The sequence below is a fragment of the Vanessa cardui genome, chromosome 15, assembly GCF_905220365.1.
Source record: "Vanessa cardui chromosome 15, ilVanCard2.1, whole genome shotgun sequence".
NCBI classification, from domain to species: Eukaryota; Metazoa; Arthropoda; class Insecta; order Lepidoptera; family Nymphalidae; genus Vanessa; species Vanessa cardui.
In genome coordinates, this window is record NC_061137.1 from 5,955,980 (window position 1) to 5,979,196 (window position 23,217).

The window sequence follows — 23,217 nt, forward strand, 5'->3', positions numbered from 1 at the left end:
TTAGTAGCAATAGTTGTACAGAATATTGATTCGAATTCCATGTTTTATTTAAGATTGAATGGCGCTCAAGCGAAAATCGTATTTATTACGCTTGGATGGCTTCGAATTATACTAAATTGCTGAAAGTATCAGCCTAAATCAGGCTTCAATCAAATTACGTAAAATCCATTCCTAAATCATATACTCGCAGAATTATTACGAAATATTCTTAATAATTCTTTTTATGGAACGTATAAATGAATTCGATTGAGAGCTTTTGCTTCGAATTGTAAGGTTGTTATAAATAAAGCGATATCTCAAGAACGAGATAAAATATTTAATAAAACCCGATAAGAAATAAATGCATCTTTTTATATTTATAAGAGGCTCTTTCTTAATTTTTTTTAGGTGATTACATATGTTTTATTTACCACCGCATTGGAAAAGCGTGGTGAAATAAACTGCTAACCATTTCCTCAGTCGAGAGAAAACCTAAGCATTACCATTTTGTTTCTTTTCGTAAATTTATCATTTTATTAACATCGAAGAAATACATTTTATGCTAAGAATTTGAATAAAAAATATATCAAAAGAAACCTTGGTACAAGTACATTCTGAATAGTATATTCATATCGCTAAACATATTACATATAACTTCGTTTTACAGTTACGTAACGTAATTAACTATTCCTCATACCGAAATTGTGCACAAAGCTTGACAGTGAAGGATAATTTACTAAGGAAACCTAATATGTACAGTAATGTAACAAATATGACGTATAAAGACTCGAAAACTTTGTACATATACAAAGAAATGTTAGGTAATAAGCATTAATTATTATTACGTTTGTAACAGATAGTTTGTTCGATTCGAAATAGCCAAGGGGCTGTAGCCCACGACCAAAAGATTAAACCCGGGCTCACCCGGGGTTTTGATGTACTTAATTTTTGTTTATAATTTATCTTGTGAAGTGAATGAAATCCTTCCAAATGATTATATACCTTCTCACTTAACAAGATGATGGAATTGTCCCCAAAAACCTTGTCTTTAAGATAACAGGCAATCCAGCAATGACATACTTAGAGAAACTTCCTACGTTATTATTTTTTTAATCCGAAAATTCAATGACAATTTTAATAGAATAAAGCAAAACCTGTTATTAAGGACAATCGTTTTATTAGCGTAAGTAAAGTAGTACTTTAGTTACGATAATAAAATATCTATAGTATTTAGTAGTAATATATCTAGTAGTAAGTATACGTAAATAAGTAAGTACGTATACGTAACATAAGTTAGTAAGTATACGTATAAGTAAGTATAGTGTATAAGTAAGTAATACTAAAAATTAAATTTAAAAATGGTTCTTGTTGTTTGTATTACAATATTTATATGTATTGTGAATACACATAAATGATATTGCTGTATAAATATTGTGGCGCAGCTGTGAGTGTTTCTACTGAGTGAAAAACATCCCGGAGGGAGTTTCGAGTTCCAAGATTACAAATAGAAAAAGCTCCGTTTTTTCTAGAATGAAAACAGTTTCAGAGAATTTGAAGATACAATTTCATGACATATTATTTTTGAAGAAATGTCTTTATTAATATTTATAAAATATGAATTCTGAAATATTTTAATGGATCAATTGTTATTTTATAGTCATTAATAAATAAGATACCTAGATCCAAGGTCGAAATTTTTGAGTGTTATATCGCAGTAAGAATTAAATTTTACCACAAAAGTTCCGTTTTTACCTGTCAATAAACTGTCGGTTGGCTTTGGCAAGTTTGAAAAGAAACAACAGCGTGCAACTTTATTTTTAATTCTCTTTATATTTATCAGAGGAAAAATTAAAAGGGTTTGCTCTTTTACTCTTTTGTCCTGCTCTTACTTTAATTTTTTTTTATTGATATTAACGGCTATCCAAATAAAATAAAACTGAACTGAAAAAAGTTCTACATAAACGGAACTACATTCTTGTAAATATTAAGATTTTGTTCATTTTCAACCGACTTCAGAAAGGAGAAGGTTATCAATTCTAATATTTTTCATTTCATTTTACCTACGAGGACACTAAAAAATATGTTGAATACGCAATTATATTTATTACTTTTTGTGCATATTCATTTGTTTTAAAATAGTTTTTTTGCTTGAAGTCGGTTTTTCTTTTTCTTAAAATTTTTATTTTAATACTTTTAATGTATATAATAAAATATTTTTACTGTTACTAGAATCACATTTATGCCTATTTATGTACATGTGGTTTACAAGCTTACTTAATATTTATTTATTTATAATTAGTTTACTTAATTAATTCAATAACTTAATTTCGTGACTAAGGTGTCGCTTGAAGATTGATATATTGATTGATATTAAATCTATTACAGTCACATTTAACTATCAATATAAATTTTCGGTATATAAGTGAAGCTATTTAAAATGATAATAAAATTGTACGTTTAATAATAAAGCCATTGTATATAAGAGCAATATCAAAGTGAATAATATAAATGTATTTATATTTAGCATCTCATTTTTAAAATATTTTCAATAATATGTAAGTAATCTACATACCATCATAAATTAAATTTGGTTTACCTCTATTGAAGATAGCAAATATAACAATGAACATTAGGTATATACAATTTAAATGCAATGAATACAAAGAGAGTACTCAACTAAACTATCCGGAAAAGCCATAGCCGCTACACGGCTTTCTCATCGTTAATATCAATACTACAAAATACCAAACAATAATATTTGTATCTCTTAAAGACATCACTAATTTTAATACAGTTAGGTATCATTATGATTATAGGACAAAAAACAGAATAAAATGTAATCCAAACAAATTTAAAAACGCTAAGCGTCAAATATGTTTTTGTCTTTCCATTTGTTTTTAATTAATATGGATTTATTTATATTTAAATTGATACAAAATAATGTTCTAAACCAGCACCGTAATAATACAAACTGACTGACTGTCTGATTAAAAATACGGTAACTCTAAACGATGTATTTGAAGACAATGACTTTCAGTACGACAGGCATTTATAATCACAATAATTCCTATTAATAATTCGTTCAATGAGAATGTACCTACATTGTAAAAAGTAACTAACAGCCTGTAAATATCCTACTGCTGAGCTCCTCTCTCATGGAGGATTGGAGATTATTCTACCCATCTGTTCTATATATCGATTAGACGCCAAATTTCGTTGTAATTAGACACAGAAATTTCCTCAAGATGTTTACCTTCGCACAACAACAACAACAACAGCCTGTAAATTGCCACTGCTGGGCTAAAGGCCTCCTCTGCCTTTGAGGAGAAGGTTTTGGAACATATTCCACCACGCTGTTCCAATGCGGGTTGGTGGAATACACATGTAGCAGAATTTCTTTGAAATTTGTCACATGCAGGTTTCCTCACGATGTTTTCCTTCACCGCTGAGCACGAGATGAATTATAAAGACAAATTAAGCACATGAATCAGTGGTGCTTGCCTGGGTTTGAACCCGCAATCGTCGGTTAAGATGCACGCCTTCTAACCACTGGGCCATCTCGACTCATACTCGCATTACCTTCGCACACTAGCAAGAAATGTTATATAAAACCTAATTAAGCATATTTAAATTTAATGGTGCTTATCTGAGTTCTAGCCATTGGGTCATGAAGGCTTACTATTATATAATATACTGTCATAGTACTAATTATATATAAAACGTTCCCTTTACGTAGTCTAATGGCAGGAAACAATTTATCCATTCTCCAGATACTCCATATTTAATAACACAAAGTCGAATCTTCACAAGATTTAAAAATCAATGAATAAAAGCTACACACTCGACCTGATATCTTTTAAACACAGAACACAAAAGAGTAAAAAAATGAATAAGCCCCGTTCCCGACAAACACATAAGAGGTATAAATATTTATTAGCAAGAATCAATTTTGCTATTTTTATCAGAGAAAGCCAGGGCCGCAAAGCCAATTCGTATATTTGCATATTACCCATATATTTCGCAAAGTAACCGTAAAATGTATTTCACTCAAAGCTAGCTTGTAATATTTTGTTTATCCGCCAAAGTTGTGAGTGAATTTAACATACAAATGTTATTAGCTACGAAATAATTTTATTAATGAACAACATCAATTTTGCTAATCTACTGCTTACCGAAATGGGTGACTTTCATGAATCACTGCTGAGTGTAGGGTTCCTTTCCTCATAATGGGACGGTTTGAAGCTTATTTTAATACGCTACTATAATGCGGGCTGGATATACACGAGGCAGAAATTTATTTGAAACAAATGGGATTGGTCACAATGATTTCATTAAGCATAAACCTCACGTTTTTCTGACCCGGCCTTGAACCTGCAATCTTTGTTCGAATAGCCAAAGAGCGCATTTCAGTTCTCATAAATCATTTCTCAAAATAAACGTATCTTGTTTTTAATTAAATTAGAAAAAAAAATCTATTCCCCGCTCTCTTTGAGCACCGTAAATTAAATAATCTTTCTAATAATGTTTATCTATCAGAATAAATAATAATGCACTCTTTGCTTTATAACTTAGAACCCGTACATTCGTTTTAAAGTAATTAAATACAAAACACCCGGATACGATGTCTTGTAAATATAATATTAAGTAAGAATAGTAAAGCTTTAGCTGTTTAGTTTATATAAGCTGTGATGTAACGATCCAGTAAATTAGTAACAGAAGCCGAAGCAAATAACAAGAGCTAAAGTTGCAATGGCTCAGGAAAAGTTATTTATATTAACAGAATATTTCGAAATTGCATGTGTTTGTTCAAGTTTGAGCGTACTGAAATACAAGTTTTTAATGTATAAACATTTTTGTAGAATATTAATCAGAGCCGACATTAATCTACATGTTTTAATACATTTACAAAATTTATATATGGCAATAAAAAAATCTTGATTTATTTAGACGAAAGTTTAATAACTTTTAAAATTAAAAAAATACCCCAAAACAGTTAAAAACACCTATTAGATGTACATATTGAATAGTAAAAACATTGTATGAAATCTATTATTTAAGACGTTGGCAGCGGCATTTTTTTAATTTTGCCGTTCCTGCGGTACGGGCCAATTAAGGCCTTGTATGAAATCTATTATAATACCGGTACGGGACATATTAGACCCCGTAACGTTTAAGAAAGTAAAAATTTTGTTATTGTACAATAATATATTTCTCACTTCTTCATCAAATTAAATATAAGTTACGGATTACGCACCGCAAGGGAGACACATACGATAAGTATTAGATCTCGCTACGCATTTAACTTTTATTATTTTAATAAGTTAAAAAAATGATAACTAAGAGAGGAGAGGAGAGGAGTATAACGCTGTTATCATACGTGAGAATTTATGTCAGTTCACTTTACCGAAATGGAATCATAACAAAATAGGTACATAAACATTTCCCTGAAATGTTCAATGATTATTATCTTCGAATTTCAACCATTAGGCGAACACTAGTGCTATTAAATCCTCATCAAATCACTATTAATACGTAGTTTGTTGTGTAACATATACGATGATACTTAGGACATATGCAACAAAGCAATTGTTCTAGATCTTGTAAGTCATACGTAACGATGGATATCCCATTACTGCAGCAATCTCTTCGTAATAAGCCTTTGAATTTAGTACTACGTCAGAGCTAGGATGTACCTTGAGTACTTCAGTAGAGATCACAGATTAGTGACTAAATTCCTAATTAGATATGAAATGATCTTATCATAGCAAATGAGTAATTTTGTCGAATTGTTTTATACAAATGTAAATATTACTAGAATCTATGTGTTTAAAAATCGTATTTCCAATTAACATAAACAAACATTTATAGGTTTACAAGACCAAAATAATATTGATTACTCAAAACAGATTTCAGCCAACGTGATTGTTCTAAAAGCAAAGTAACAGCAAGCAAAGTAAGTAAGTTGGACAAAGTATGTCCAATTTTGTGAAATAAACAGAAGTACATTCACGCACAAGTCCAATAATTTTACGCGAAAAGAGGGAACTTTTAACCACACGACTAAAATAAATCTCTATACCTGAGCACGATAGATAGATAAAGATAAATAAATAAGATGTTATTTATGATAAGAAACTATGTTTTTATTTCTGATGAGAAACAATGAACAAAGTTAATGAATATTTTATAGTTGTATAATTAAACCATAAGCCAATTTAAAATGATAAACTAAATAATAAGCTTCTTATATTTTATTGATTTTCTCTATAAACTTTGATACCCAATTTTAACCCCTTCCATGAAGCTTCAAAGATCCGAAAATAACTTAAAATAAATGCAAACCATGCATTTAAGAGGTTGGTTGTCATGTATTAGACAAAAAAAGTAGCCTATGCCTTCCTTGGATTTCAAGTTTGCTTCATACAAAATTTCATCAAATTCAGTTCATTGTTTTGGTAGTGAAAGAGCGACAGACAGACAAAGTTACTTTAGATTTTTAATATTAGTATTTAAGATTAATTGACATGATTATTGTTTGACTGATCAGTATGACAGATGGTACACACATAAAACATATACTATGTCATTTTATTTTACTAAACACTTTGATCAGAGCGTAAAAGCTCGCTACATATCAACTTCTACATCTTTCAAACTGATCGCCATGATAATCTTTATTACAACAACAAACAACAACAACAGCCTGTAAATTCCCACTGCTGGGCTAAAGGCCTCATCTCCGTTTGAGGAGAAGGTTTGGAACATATTCCACCACGCTGTTCCAATGCGGGTTGTTGGAATACACATGTGGCAGAATTTCTAGGGAATTTGTCACATGCAGGATTCCTCACGATGTTTTCCTTCACCACTGAGCACCAGCGGCATCAAGCATCAGCGGTGCTTGCCTGGGTTTGTACCCGCAATCATCGATTAAGATGCACGCGTTTAACCACTGGGTCATCTCGGTCATGTCTTTATTACAAATAACATTAATTACAAAATAGAGATTAACAGACGTTTGTGAGTCTGCAAAAACCACGAAGAAGAAAAGAGGTTTTGCTGTTCAATATTAAATAGTACAGGTATGTTATGGTTATATGATTTCATATGAATGAAATAGATAAACAGAATTACTGCATATAAAGTGGAACTAGGAAAGCGATCGGAATTAATTTAAAACTTGACCCCTCCCCTGCCCGTCAATCAAAAAGCAATTATAATTGGACAACAATACCGTTTCGTATATATTATAAAAATGAAAAAGAAAGTATTCTTCTAATCGTTTAATTATTTTTTGTATCGAATTAAATTATTTTCTGATTAATTTTTTAGCGTGAGCCGATTTTTTAATCAGTGATTATGGGGCGATTGCTGCACATAAAAATCGGTTATGGTTTCATTGCATCAGGATGACTTAGAATATCTTCCAACTTAACATTTTTTTCACGTTCACGTGTTCGTTTCACGACTGACGATTAGTTTAAGAAGCACCACATAAAATATATATGTCCACTTTAATCTATATCTCCATATTCTCTTTTGTTTTCTCTGTATATTCTAATTATATAAAAATTACAATCTATACAATTATATAAAAATTCTAAAAATTTACCGAGCTGCCCGACCCGATTTTGTACGACCGAAATAACAAATTCGATCCAAGTACACAAACACAAACAAAAACTTTCATCGAAATCGGTCCAATAATTTAAGAGCTCAATTATATACATATACACGTACAAAAGCTTTACATACAAAGATTAGCGAACCGTCCCGAGCGAATTTCAGGTAGGTTTAATAAGGATTTAAGCTTGTGTTGTTTTTTAACAATGTGATATAAAAATTCACCCTGTTGATAAATCGGCATACATTTGTTTTCACTGTGCAACACACATATGAATATCTCGAATAACTTCTTATACAAATAGTAAAGGGTGAAAATATTTTTTATCTGTATAAAATATTGAATAAATAATATATTATTTACCATAAATAACGATTAATCATTTGTGACACGCATCAAATTGCAGTTTTAAATAGTACTGTTATTTATCTGTAAAAGATAGACACGGTAGCGTTGAATTTTCTATAGACATTTTACAAACCTATAAATCTCTCCTACATAGGTTTTTGTTTATTTTTTTACTTTTAAATCGCCTTGACCGAACATCTACATCAGTTTATTAGGTGACGTTAACACCAGACGAAAACTGATGGTGACAACTGGTATGCAATATCTAATATATTTATAACTTATAATCGTCTCTAAACTATAAATTTAAATCATCATTAAGTTACATATCAATTGAATTAACACTTACATGAACCGGTAAAAACAAAATGAGAAAACTTATCTTTATATAATATTAGTATAATGTTTTGTTAGTACTGCAATAAGCCACTCAAACGATTTGCTTTTAAGCCAGTTATTATATCAAATATTAACTTTGAAAAGGCTTTATGTCCTCAGAGTCCCATTTTGTGAGGTACTCCGACGAACGTAGCCAAGAAAATTAATTGGCAAAATACCTTGGGGTAAAATTGAAAAGCGCTGAAATCTCAATTGGTAAGCTTTAGAAACAGAAAATTGTGTTGCAATTATGACATTTATAAGCAACACGCTAAGGTCTACTGATATGGTCTTATACAACTCGCTCCTCATAGAGCAATGCCTCTTCAATTTTTCTGGGTAAAGGTTTCCTTCTCTATGATAGCACTTAGAAATTGTATGTGATAAAAAGGAATCACTGTAAATAAGTATTATGAATCGAAATTATTTCATATGATTCTTGTAAAACGGGCTTTCTCTAGCGCTCTATATTTTTATTATTAAAATCAAAAATCTCAAAGATTCTAAAAATACATTTCATTCATTTATTATATTAAGTCAAATGATATTAATATCAACTGAAAACTAAAATTATAAAGTTTTTAGCTTTAAAAATAAATATTAAGGAAAGGAACTTGTTTTATGTATATTCTACAATAATTGCAAATAAAAAGCGCGTTTTGAAAAAAATATGACAAACCGCCACCTACATTATACTTAAGGAAACTCTTAAATCGGTAGCGAATACTTAACACGACGTGCTGCCATCTCTTGGCCGTACATAGTACTTAGTGAAAACTTAGTAAGCTCTTAGAAAGTGTGTCACATCCGTTTTTCGCTTAGTGTCGCTACCAGCAACATTTAATACTGAAAAAAATTACATCCCTGAAAATAAATGATACATATCGAAAACGAAACAACTTAAAAAGTGGGATCGTAAAAATCTGAAAATTCTCAAGAAAATGATCTAAACTTTACACAGCGTTAACAAAGAACACATCAAAATAATACTTAACCTATTGTTTCAGATGTACAAAGTGTTTGATGTGATATTGTATGTCGACATTACCCTGAGTTAGCGCCCTGACCCCATGCCTCGGCTTTCGACATGCAATCCCCTTCACCACGACTACGTCACTACAGGTCCCCAAAATATTCCAAGCATGCTAGCAATCACCCGCAATACGCTGAAGAGGCATTGATCTAAAAATTTACGACTTGCAAACGATAAGATCAAAAATTAATTAAAGTAGATCACAAACTTGATATCAATTATATTTTTTTTTAGATTTATGCCTCCTAATGTATTTAATATTAAGAGTTTGAATTCCTATTATCTATATTATTATATCATTTCCGTTCGTACGCAACCTGTATTCCATGCAAGTTAGTTTTGTAATTATGTTTATTTCAGTTATATTCTAAGGTAGTGGTTCAAATAGTTAGTAGTTTTTGTAGTATAAACTCAGTTAGCGCTTAGTTTCTGTTCTTTGTTATTTTCCGCTTTTTTTTTCAAAGCTTGTCGTTCACATGGACGCATGCTTTAAAGCCTTTGGGCTTTTGAAACAACAACAGGTAAGCTGAGAGTACAACATAAAACCGGCTGCAGGAATTACACTTTTTTTAATTTTAATTTTTTTTACCATTTTTCCCTTTTAAACAAAGACTTTAAATACATGAGACACTAAATCCCACTCAACTAGACATTTATATCACATATAGGCCATGTTTGATAATATGTTAAACAAAAATTAAAAAAAAAAGAACTCACAAAGTCAACCACGTACTTTGCACGATGCTTGAACCAATTAGGCCTTGTAGTTAGACTTAGTCTAAATTATCGAGCACTCTAGAAAATTCTCATCGTATTTGAAGAGCCCATTATCAATATTTTAACAGACTTGGACACAATTAAAGTTAGTAAAAGTCAATTTAATTATACATTTGCAAATTTGTATACTTTTTAATTATTTTTTATCAAATAATAGGTTTCAATAAATCTTCAAATTCAAAGTTTCAAATTCAACAATATAAATTTTTACCACACGTACGCTTAAAAGTATCTTCGCATCAAACTCGTTCAGAAATTTGCATTGTACTCATAGTTTAAGATAAGATGCTACAAGTAGATCTTAAGCAAGAATGTCAATTAGTTTCATAACAGTCTATCCATAAATAAAGTATTCGTAATACTGTCATGAAAGAATCTTCGTTTCATTTCGTAATTTAATCACAATATAGTGATAACTTATTTCAGCGACAATAACTTAATAATATTGTCATTATACCTGAGTAAAATTTCCAAAAGACATAATTTGTTCTTTATCAGATCTTATCAAGAAAACTTAGTTTACTTACTTTCGAAACTCAATGAACAGATAATTTCAAACCGATTGAACACATTCAAAGTTTCCATTCCATCAAATATTGGTACAGCTTCATGCAGTATTAAATCGTTCTGAGAGGTATCAAGGATAAATTCGTTGAGGCGAATAGCCCATAGATAAGCTTATCAACACATCACGTGCCGCCCATCAACGCAATATTGTCACTTTATTATTAATCATACATATATCCTGGGACAATTCATATCATAATATTCATACTAGAAGAGTTAGTCAGGCCGGAATGTTATTGGTCAATTTAGTTTGTAGTTTTGTTTTAAATAGACATCATATGCCACATAGACCCTTATATGACCCATATCTTACTAAGACCACATTATATTGTTACATTGAGCTATGAAGTGTAGATATTATATAGTGGAAAAATATTTTAATGCTCCATCAATAGTTTATTGGCATAATACATATGTCGTCACGCATGGGAGCGTTTATTACTTAATATCGCGACGCTTGTTCAGTTATCAGCCCGGTGATGCGAAAACAAGGGCGTGATATGCGGCTTCACGCTTTGTACATGGAGTAGTCCGCACACCACCATCATGTATCCTATTACACATTTTCATAACAACAAAGCGTGAGTTATATTTTTTCCTGATTGAGGAATGAACGAGTTTTTTTTTAAACTCCCGCGATCAATGTTTAATTAATTTGAATAGAATTTAATTGATGTATTATATTATTAACAGGACGATGACCGCAATATGCTTCGTCTGCAATCTACCAATTCTATCCCACCAAGTTGGCTTAGTGTGGGCTGGAGGAAACGGATGGGACGAGCTTACACGGTCAACATTAGAAGAAACCACACTACGACAAAGACTTGGCAATCGAAGAGATTCGTCAGCACAAGTATGTTGTGTTTCACCCCCAGAACCAGATGTTGCAGATCAACCTCGAGGTATTTAATTTCTTTTTCTCTCCAATTTTGTATCGTTTATTTAGCTTGCTAAATAATGTTTAGTGAACTAATATATAAAAAATATCTTGTTTATTACTAGGTGGTCCCAGACGCCGCCGTTCTTCGTTGGCCCAATTAACAGATATTCTACGAGAATGGGGGGGAGGTGGAAGCAATGCACCAAGACGTCAACGCGCTCCACTATCGAGACGCGAAACATTAGCAGACCTGGCCCGATCCCTACCATGGGCCCGCCATGAACCACCACCACGTCGGCGACGTGATTCTTCTGCAGATTCTGGTATCAAATCATCTGCTTCAAAACGACGAGACTCGAAAGCAATTATACCACATGATTTTCGATCAGAATTTCCAACATGTTTGGAACGTAAAGATTCTACTACAATTATTGCTTCAAGAGATCGCCGTGTTAAGAGGCGTGGCTCAAGTGATGGCAAAGAACGCAGAGATTCTGTTGAAGGTCATCGACACAGAAGAGATTCTGTTGCAGCTCCCCCGCCGAGAATTGTTGCAACTCATAGGAAAAGGAGAGCCTCTCCTCCTACGCCGGCACCTCCTTCATTTGTTGATGCTTCATCAGATCCCGGGCCATCCACTCATGTACCATCTGTTACTGTAGTAACTGTACATGAACCAAGCCGGTCAGATGGGGAATGTCCACCAATGACTATGCCAACAATCATCACTTCAGCTGTAACACCTTCTCCCACCTCTCCAACCATACCAACTTCTAATGCTACTCAAACAACACAAGCTTCACAAGCAAGTCAAGCTATACCAGTAACACCAATAACTCCTGGCGGAAGAACGCCTCCGAACTTAGGTGGCAGAAGAGATTCCACTACTCAGTGTGGACGAGCACGAAGAGACTCACGAGCAACTGCCAGTCCAGAACGTAGATTAGGTAGATTGCAACGACAGGCAACAGCATTTGATGATCCTATAGGACCCCCTGGAACGCGACGTCGAGATTCAGGGCCAAATTTGGACCCAGATGATGCTGGAAGAGCCAGACGAGACTCTTTAAGTCCAGATTCAGCAGCACGGCCACGTCGAGAACGAAACCAATTAAGCCCTGATAGAGCAGGTGGTGGTGAACTCAGTCCATCAGCAGCTCGCAGACGCAGTCGCTTAAGAAGACAAGCATCCTGTGCTCGTGTAGGTCGAGCACGAAGCCCAGAATCAAGTTCGTGTTCCAGTCGAGACCCTAGTCCATGTGCTCGGCCGCCTGAACGAACAATGTTTAGACGACAATCGACAACTGAAGAGATTTTAATAGCACGTGGCTTTCGACGTCAATCCACTACTGAAGAAATGATTCGGTGTCGAAATTTCAGACGACAAAGTTCCCAAAGTGATGATGCATGCATGCGTGCCCGTGGCCGTCGAGACTCGTCCACGCAAATACTTGACGGCACCATTGGAACGATGACTGTAGAGACTACAAGCACATTTTTCGACTCTAGTACTCAAACAGGTGCGTAATTTTTATTTTATTTTTTATAAATTTAGCCATTCATTAAGCCTTTTTTTGTTGTTCGTAATATATACCTATATCAGTACTATATTTAACTTACAAAAATATATATTCTTATACTCTTATCTATATATCTTAAAAAAAGTAACTTTATTCTTCTAAAAATAAATTTAAACAAAACCGCCCTTTAGTCGTAAATATAATTTAATGCAAAGCGTCCTATACAACCACAACTTACGGTTACAAATGAATCTGCCACGTGCTCGCTCCCCGCCCATTTACAGCGACCAATCGATTCGCGCGAAGTTTCGATGTCTCGCTTGCACAGTAGCTTGCAGAGACTGCTTTATCGACAGAGAAAAGGACTAGGGAGAGAGGCTTCTTTGTCATGAAAGAGGATCGTGAGTTGTGGCGCCCTCTACATAGATTTAGGCGGGCTAGCCTTCGGGAGCCACTTTAAACTGGCAGCGCGTCCGCGCGGACCTCGGAAACGAGATGAGATGAACGCGGTCGCCCGGCGCAGGCTCGCCCGCCCGCGCCCTGTCATCTGTTGCCCACTAACGCTGCCATGTTTACTAAAACGAAAGTGACGTGCCGCACACAACGAATAACCTCTACAACATTACATTGACAGACGAAAATTGCTAGTAAATATTTGTGGACCAACGTTGGTCGACTTTGACTCTACAACGAATCAGTTTTTATTGTATCGGCCCTTTCATCGAATATAAATCGGGATTTTTAACATATTTTTGACTTTTGCTATGAATTGTTTTTGATTTAATTGTACAAGTGGTGTGGCTCTGCAATTCTCCTCGGGGCAGTGTGAAGGTGTGACGTTCGTATAGCACTATTACGAGGAATAGAAGTAACCGTCGTAAGAAAATAATTTAGCATAATTTAATGTCTGTAAATAATCTTAGAGTTATCGTAAAATAGATTAAAACACCAATTAGTAAAATTTAAAAGTAAAATAAATATATTATAATATTCAAATAAAAACATTGATGCAAGTGTGCATATTTCAAAGTGGAAAACTATGGTAAGTGAAACTTATAATAAAGATTACTTATTACCTAGACCTTTTTTGAGGAATGAATTAGTTATTATTATTATTTTATTTGTGGTAAAGTAACGTAATATAACGAAATATAATTTTTTGATAAATGTGAAAAACAACTTAATGTGAATTCGTGCGAAAAAAAGTAGAGAAATTGTTAAAAGTGTTAAATTTATCTATTTACTTTTATATCGACAATAATAACAGCCTTATCGGCTGTACTCTTTAATTATACTTCTCATCAGATAGGATAATTACTTTCTTTTCATTAGAAAATTATTCATCAAAGATTTCCGAAAATCTATATTAAATATGAAATACGAATTAAGATTTCCGATTCATTTAAAATTAGAAATAAAAAAGGAACAGATATTAATTTGATTTTATTAAAAATTGTAGATGAGTATGCTTCAAAATTAGACAATAATATTAGAACCAATGATTTATATAAAGGTATTTTTATCAATATCAGTCATAATTATAAAATTGATTTAATTTATTAATATACAATAAAAACTACATTTTTTTCTAATATAGCCGACATAGCGAGCTAGACTTTATGACCTAACTTTTAATATCGATGACTGTGGTTTTGATTCCTACTCGGGGCGATATATATAGTGTAAGACTATGGACTTCGAGCTTGAACATTCACTCGGAATTTTCATATGAAGTCCATTTAAAACTAGGCTCAAGTAGATTCTTACAATTTTTTGTCAACAATACTAAGCATATTACTAAGCAATTTAAAGCGAAACCAAGAAACTAAACCGTTACTCTTTTGGTGCTAATTAACATATAACTACTCGTTTCTGGCAGATCTCTTGAAAGTTCTTGAACTACCCGAACAATATTATCATAAAAAAACATTGATTATAGAGAAACATTTATATGTATAGTAATTGATAGTACTTGTATAGAAAAGCCGAGAATTTCTTCTTGTTTGGAAGAAGTATTTACTCTTCAAACTATATGTTGTATATAGAACCTTATTGTTCTCGCATAAAGCTTTGGCAGATAGCTATTATTGTATAGCACGTACATAAATACCTTTAAATATAAGTAATGCTTTCGTTTATCGATTAAAATGTATAAGGTTTTTAACAACTGGATTAAGATAAAAAATAATACCTCTAATAAATATCATAAAAGAATTATTTAAAACGAATTAATACATAGATATTTAATAACTCCTACTTATTATTTTTTTATATAATTAGCGAATTGTAATTGAAAATTTATTTTAAACACAATCTTGCCATAACAAATTTAAACTATGCAATATTTTAAGCAAAAGGTTATAACTTAATAAAAGTTATATGCGACACAAAAGCCGTAGCCTAGCATAGCAATAGTATATGTTCCATTGCTTTAGTTTAATATTCTAAAATGTCAATGTCCTCTATAAGGCTTAAAATTACATTACGATCAGTTCAGCGTAACTCTGAAAATATTTTAATTGTTACTTACATATACTTTATAAAATGTCTTAAATATTTTTTGCCATAAAAATTATTAAATTTATTGTCTGAATCATGCAAATGAAAAATAAAAATAGGCACTATACAAATCGAATCGAACGGTGGCAAGAATGCTAGTAGCATTTCCCGGTTGAATCGCAATTTCGATACTCTGGGCAAAAAAACCAACCAGCTCTACTGTCCAGTGAAGGCAATAAGGCGAAGTATTATACTACTGCAATATCCAAGTGTTTCGGCTGTAATTGAACAAAGACGTAATTTGGAATAGATACGAATAAATGTACACATACAACATACAGCGTGGAAAATCAAAATTAAACAAAATTCAAGTGGGCTTTTACAAGCACTTTTAAATCGGCAATTAACAATTACGTGAAGCTACCGGTTCGGAAAGTAGATTCTACTGAGAAGAACCGGCAAAAAACTCAGTTGTTACTCTTTTCCAACATTTAAAAAATACAAAGTCATGTTAGTTAAAACAATTATTTAAATTAATATATCCTGCGTGGAAGTCAACAGGTATTAATTCCACGCTTTTTTATCATCTACAAAATCTATCGAGTAATACGCCTTTTTACCAATGTATTTTTTATAAACGATTTGAATTTATGAAACGGCAAAGTTAAAAATTTCTAGTAAAAGAAAAAAAAGTAATAGTATTATGAGATCTCGATTCAGATATCGCAAATACCTTTTCCTGTAATATATTTCTGTCACGTTGATATTATTATGAGTGTCTATGGTAGCTCTCATGTCGGGAACTATCACGAAGTATTGTCACGTAAATTCGCGCCTCTATTATTATTTATGAAGTAGTTGGATACCATAAACATTTCTTGATGGCAGGGAATTCGATATGTTTACGATTAGCTATCCGCAAAATGAGTGATACAATCGTCCATGAAATTATTGACTTCGCAGCCTATTGTTTCCATTTTATATTATCGTCTCTATGGGAATCAAACTTTTAATAAACTGCGTCTACATAATAGAAAATGTTGCTACTGTTTTAATACGGATAAGTAATAAAGGGCGTATGTATTTTATTTAATATCATAATTCATTGCGTGATTAATTTAAAATGAAGTCAAATCAAATCAAAATATACTTTATTCAATCACTTTTACAAACACTTTTGAATCGTCATTAACAATAACTATATTAAATGAAGCCACCACTGGGTCGAAAAAGATTCTACCGAGAAAAACCGGCAAGAAACTCTGTAGTTACTCATTTTAACATTTAAAAATACAGTAATGTTAGTTAAAATAAGTGTGCAATATATCCGGCCCGGGAGTCAAGAAGTAAAACCAACAAATTGATTTAATGTTTTAGTGTCGGCAACAAGAAGAAATAGTTCCAAATAAATTAATAATGACAAGAAGAGAATTCCAAGTTATTGCAAACACAATTAGTGTTCCAGTTATAGTCAAATTTGGAACCCTTGTAATTTCATTACGTTCTCTACCGATCACAGCTGCAGTCGCCGCTTGAAATTATTTAATGGAACACTTGTGATTAATTTCGATAATTATTTGTTATTTATCAAAACATTCAAAACAAATATTCTTTGCCATTTTATTAAAGATCACAGAGCTTTCTACTTAATATAAAAACAAAATTGGAATTCATACTAGATCTTGGAATAATTACGTCGTCTAGCTCACCTATAATGTAATTACACCGTAATAAAAATGTAGATATTATTTAATGACAATATTTATTTTCTTTATATTTACGGCAATATTTTGTGAGTTTTTGCTATCTCGTCTGTGTACTTTATGTCGGGCTGATATTGGCTGTGGTAGGTGCTATTTTTTTACTAACAAACAGCCATAGTATTGCTATATATCTCTTTGCCATTTACCATTGCTAACTACAAAAACAAAAGGTATCACAATTTAGCATGATAAGCAGTACGTTGATTATGAGAGATTTTATCTTATTGTTTATAGTAATTCTGTAATTTTACGGTGCATTTCTCATATATCTACTATATAAAGGTTTAAAATGACTGTCTTTAACAATAAAAAATTTTGCACAAAAAATCCTTATAGAACGTATGTATTTTTCAAAATTCATCACCATGTTAGTTTGTATGGATATTCCTTATTTATGATGGTAAACATTATAACTCTATATATATATTATAATTTCTTGGATATATAGGATAAAAGTTTGTATAGAAATATAGTTCGGATTTTTTTTAACAAAAAACATGAAAGGCTACTGTTTATTGCTAAAAGACCTACGTTTTGGCATCCGACGGTACCCGTGTATACGCCGAGTACATAATAATAAAAAATAAATAATAAGACGAAAGCTCATAAAAACTGAGATACGTCCCCATCTAGAATAAATAATACCCATTCAACCAAAACACTTAAAAGGTAATGAGCTTATATATTTTTCAGTAAAACGATTGTAACATTGATATAAACGTTATCGTATCGTAACGCTATAAAGAATGAAATACCTATTTACAGCACACTTTACGGGCCGCGATCGCTGTAATTATGACCTATTCTATATTGCGTACGTTTAGGGCGCTAATAAAATTTGTTGGTAGTTTTTATTGTTTGTTTGGGTTTGTTCTTTGAATAAAACGAACTAATTATTTCAAGGACAATATAAAGCGAAGTGTTACAGATTTCTTATTAAGTAGTAAAATATATTGAAGATGATTCATCAAACAAAAAATTAAAAAAAAGGATGCGTTAATTCCTTTGTATACACATAAAACTATACTCAAAAATGCGTTTCTTGCATTTCAATGTGTACAAAATCCATCAACAGTTACAAAGCATTATATTAAATGTCATTTGAAAGGGTTTTGAACATTCTAACCAGATATCTTATATAATGATTATAAACGGAATTGTTTATTCTAATAATATAATTATTTTATTAAAAAAAAAAATAGTTTCATCAAAAACAGAAATACTTGTTTCAAGTTTTCTTAAATTATCCCCTTAGATTCTACGAGCTAGTTTGTGGATTTCGTTATATTCTTTTGTTAGTAAAACAATAGTTTTGGCTTTTAAAAATATTTAAGTGGGAAACCAGAGCATGCTTGCGTGTTAATTTAATTGTGTTAATAAAACAATAAAAAAATTTAGCATAAATTGCCTTGAAGTCGACAAGTAAACATTCTTATACATGTACTTCGTTGTTCTAATTTTATTTAATACCCAAATTAAATCATCACCTAGGGATGATATATGCAAATAAATTAATGTTTTTTTTTAATATAAATGTGGTAAGTGAACCTCATGGGAAAAGGAGTCACCTATCTTCGATTTTATAAGTGAGTGGTTCTCCTGACTTGCACAAGGCAATAACAACCAAATTAAATAATGACATAGATCAAATCATAACACATTTTAAAAATACGTAACAACGTTCTAAGTTGGACGGGTTAAATTTTTAAGGAGTACACTATTTGGCATTTCTCCCAGCACTAGTAATATGCCCTTTGGCAACAGTCCAAGAGAAAACGCTTTCACTTTTCAGTGTGCAAGCAATTTGGCACATACACTTAGATTTAGTCGTTTTATTGTTCGTTCAAAATATTCCCGTTCGTATAAAATAAGGATCAAATCCCTGAGCTCAGCAAATCACTCAATCGTAAAGTCGACGAGAATATTTACAGATTTTTTTTCTCTATTCGCGAAACAGTAATTTTAACAGCGCAACGCATTTCAGCCAATTTTTATTTCCCTTTCCTATTGTAATTTTTTTAAGGCGCTTTATAATGTTTTATTATACTATTAAATACATGTAAATGTTTCTTAAAAATTCCTGAAGGTTTTATAAGAATAGATTAAATGATCATTATAGTAATACCCGTAGGAATATGTGTAGTATGTTTAAACACATCTATTTATCCGTATTTGTATCACAAAAATGTGATATTTCTCTACACTAGCTAAACCCGTGTTTTTATTTACATGGCACATATTTTTTTGAGAAATAGTTCTTAATATTCTCGTACATAAATTCCTGTAATGTATCTGTATGTCATAATACATGTACTTAATGTTAATGCACATCAAAAGGTAACCATGACAAGTAATCTTTAAAGTATAGTTCATGTCATGAAGAAATTAATATTGGTTTTTTTTATCTTCGGAAATATAATTAATATTTAATAAATTAAAACAATATTTGCTAAAAAATATCTTAAATATAACTAGTAATTGACCGACACGAATCATAAAATCATAAACTAATGATATTTATAATTATTAAATAATATATTACGTTTTCTTTTTAATTAGATTCTATTATATTTGATATAAAACTATGTGAATTAAAACCGTTGTAAATTCAAAACCTTTTATCAAAATTAATAAATGTAACGTAAACCTCTAATCAACATAGTTACAATGTTGTTAACATTAATTAAAGAATATATTGACTTTTTATAAAATATATAAAGAATAATAATTTTATAAAGGGTTATTTATAGATACATTTTACTATCATCGTTAACTCGAGATAATTTTAAACAAATAATTATAGCTAATAGTGGTCGGTATAGGTCGAATCGAACGTAATAATACATTGTCAATAGCAAAACAAGATATTTTAATTGGAAAGATAAATGTAATTGAGGCTCCAATGAAATGTAACTTGGCATTTATTTCAACAAAAAAAACTACAAACTTGTGATTTTTGAATTTGATATGTGTCAATAGCAGTATGAACGTGACATGTACATGTTTATTTTCTTTTCCCCTTCCGATTAAAAATTACTACCATCAGTTTATGTATTAAATATTCTATTTCTAAAAAAATATTGCAATTATTGTTTTAAGTTCACATGTTTGCCACGATGAAATATTATAAATTAAGAAAGCATATTTAAAACTAATATAGTCTGTGTTCATTAAAACGAATATAAGATTGCGACTAAATACAAATTAAGTTTTTCTTATAACTTTATATGCACGGTAACAATATGCTGGTAATATGTGACTATACCTTTACATTAATTTACCGTAAATTACTTTGTAACTGCACACTCGGTAAACTTCGGTTTCTTACTCAATGCACTTAATAAAATTAATAGCCAATTGACGTATCTATATTGAAGATCTTTGCAAATATATCATCAAGAAATTAAACCAAATTTTGTTAGCCGTTTTTCGATGGTTAATTGCTATTTATATTTTCATTTGTCGAATTTTCGAGTTACAAAACCATTAAAGAATAAAGTAAAGTCAAATATCATAAGATATTTATCTAATTTTATTTAGGGTCGGCGCAGCATGTCTTTTCTTTCATACTTCTCACATCTCATCTCACAAATAACATTATTTCTAACCATATCTTCTTTCACGCAGTCCATCCATCGTTTCATCAAATATACATACATAACTTTTCTAAAACACTAACCAAATTTCGTGAAAGTTGGTGATGAAGTTCAACTAGTAATAGAAAACTACAAAGGGAATATAATACAACCTATTTGTGATAAGGACTCCTATTGATTCCCTGACTGGTATATTCCTATAGGATGACAATCTGATACGAACATCGGTTTCACGTGTTGTTACATACTCTGCTTACTTCCTAACTTCAAGCTCGTTAGAATTTCTTGACGTACACCTCAATAATTTGTCTGTTATTTATACTGTAAGCTTAAAAATTTCTATCCGTATAAGCAAAGCCTTAAAGGCCAACAAAACCAGGCCACACATTACCAATCATTTTTATAAAAATATTTTCGTCTATAAGTAGACGATAATCGAAAACTCCGCAATATGAAGTTAAACGTTCGCAGATGAATTATATAGTATTATAAGTACATTATTGTTGATGGTAGTTCTATAGTTATCGAATGCAACTTATAACATAAAAGTTTCAATATAGTTTTACGTAGCATTTTATATTGATACTATATAACCAAATAATAACACAATTATTAATACGATATATTTTTTTCAATAATAAATGCAAACTTAATTCATCAGTTTTATATATAAGTATATAATTTATTTGTATTGTGTTATTTACTTTATTATTTTTAATCTTTAGAAAAAACTTCATTGATAAATACTTAAACACTTTTTAAAACGAAGCGGCTTTTACAGAACCGTCCCCATTGTACGACAACAACCACTACCACGAGGAATGTCTACGCTGCAACTCCTGTGGGTTGAACCTAACTGGGCCCAACCAAGTAAGTCAAAAATATTTATATCTATGAAAACTTATTATTTTTTATACTTATTCAGAATAAGGATGTAGACCGACGAATTATATCATATACCTACATATATCATGTTTTATGGTATATAATAGACAATAGACTACCTGATGGTAAGTGGTCACCACCGCCCATAAACAATGTTGTTGTAAGAATTATTAACCATGCCTTACATCACCAATGAACTAAGATGCTATGTCCCTTGTGCCTGTAGTTACACAGGCTAACTCAACCTTCAAACTGGAACACAACAATACTGCGTACTGTTGTTTAGCGGTAGAATATCTGATGAGTGGGTGGTAACTACCCAGGCGGGCTTGCACAAAGCCCTACCACCAAATAAACTTTGTTGTTGCTTTACAAGCCATTGCAAAATACATAAACAAAAATGTTATCAATACTTTTCAGATTAATATAAAGCTACACATAAAGCGTTGCCAGATCTCGCTCTTGCGAGCCAAGTTGTATCATAAGTCTAAATACTCTCACGCCATATTTAAAGTTAAGACATCAATCATCAGACGAAGCTACCGAAGCTATAACTTACGTGGGAGCATTATCAACTGCCAGTCAAACTGTTCTTTACCAAAACAGTTGTAAATTATTCTCAAAGCCTTTATGACACTTGTATAAGATATTAAAACAAATAAAAGGCTATACTTTAAGTGTCTTTCTTTTAAAGACAGTTCATGTATATACGCTTTTTAAGATTTTTACCTAAATTTTGTATACCATTGCTTAAGTACAATTATGAAAAGACTTTTAATGACATGACTAAACGCAGATTTTAAGAAATTAATTTTATATACATAAGTTTTCTCTAAATTTATATACATTTTGTTGTTTTTTATACGCGCAATTCTCCACTTACATTTTGCCATTGAATGGAGCGTATCTTTTTATACGATATCAAATGCTTTTATACGTTTTAAAGGTGTAATATGTAAAATAATTATTCTTTATTTCAAGTAAAGATCTCCGTACACTGGTTTGAAAAATCAACCAGCATTGTATTACAGCTCGACATTATTACTAAATCAATAGATATTTTATTTCAAATTCTTTACAATAATATGTAAATATCGTGTTTTTCGTTAACGCTGTATTGTGCGTCATGACTATAGTCACACCGAGTACTGTATTGAAATCTAGAGCAGGCTGTCTCGTCCAAAACCTTTCATTCAAATTATAAGTACGCCTAAAACAATATTTGTTATTTCCAACAGACAGGGTTTTAATTAAACTTACTGTTTGACTTAACTAAAGAGACCCGTTGCTTAAATTTGATAACATTATTACTGACCACTTAGCCTTTTTAAATATTTCTAAGAGTTTTTAAAAGAATGATTTTAA

General features: G+C 31.4%; 1 protein-coding gene across 1 annotated transcript in view; it reads left to right on the plus strand.

Moving 5' to 3' along the window:
• LOC124535888 overlaps nt 1-23,217 on the plus strand; it is a 120,992-nt gene that overhangs the window by 38,021 nt on the left and 59,754 nt on the right. Inside the window, exons 2-4 of the mRNA XM_047112288.1 lie at nt 11,400-11,611; nt 11,712-13,109; nt 21,749-21,837. Of these exons, the coding sequence (XP_046968244.1) occupies nt 11,400-11,611; nt 11,712-13,109; nt 21,749-21,837 (1,699 nt within the window). The remainder of the gene's footprint in view (nt 1-11,399; nt 11,612-11,711; nt 13,110-21,748; nt 21,838-23,217) is intronic.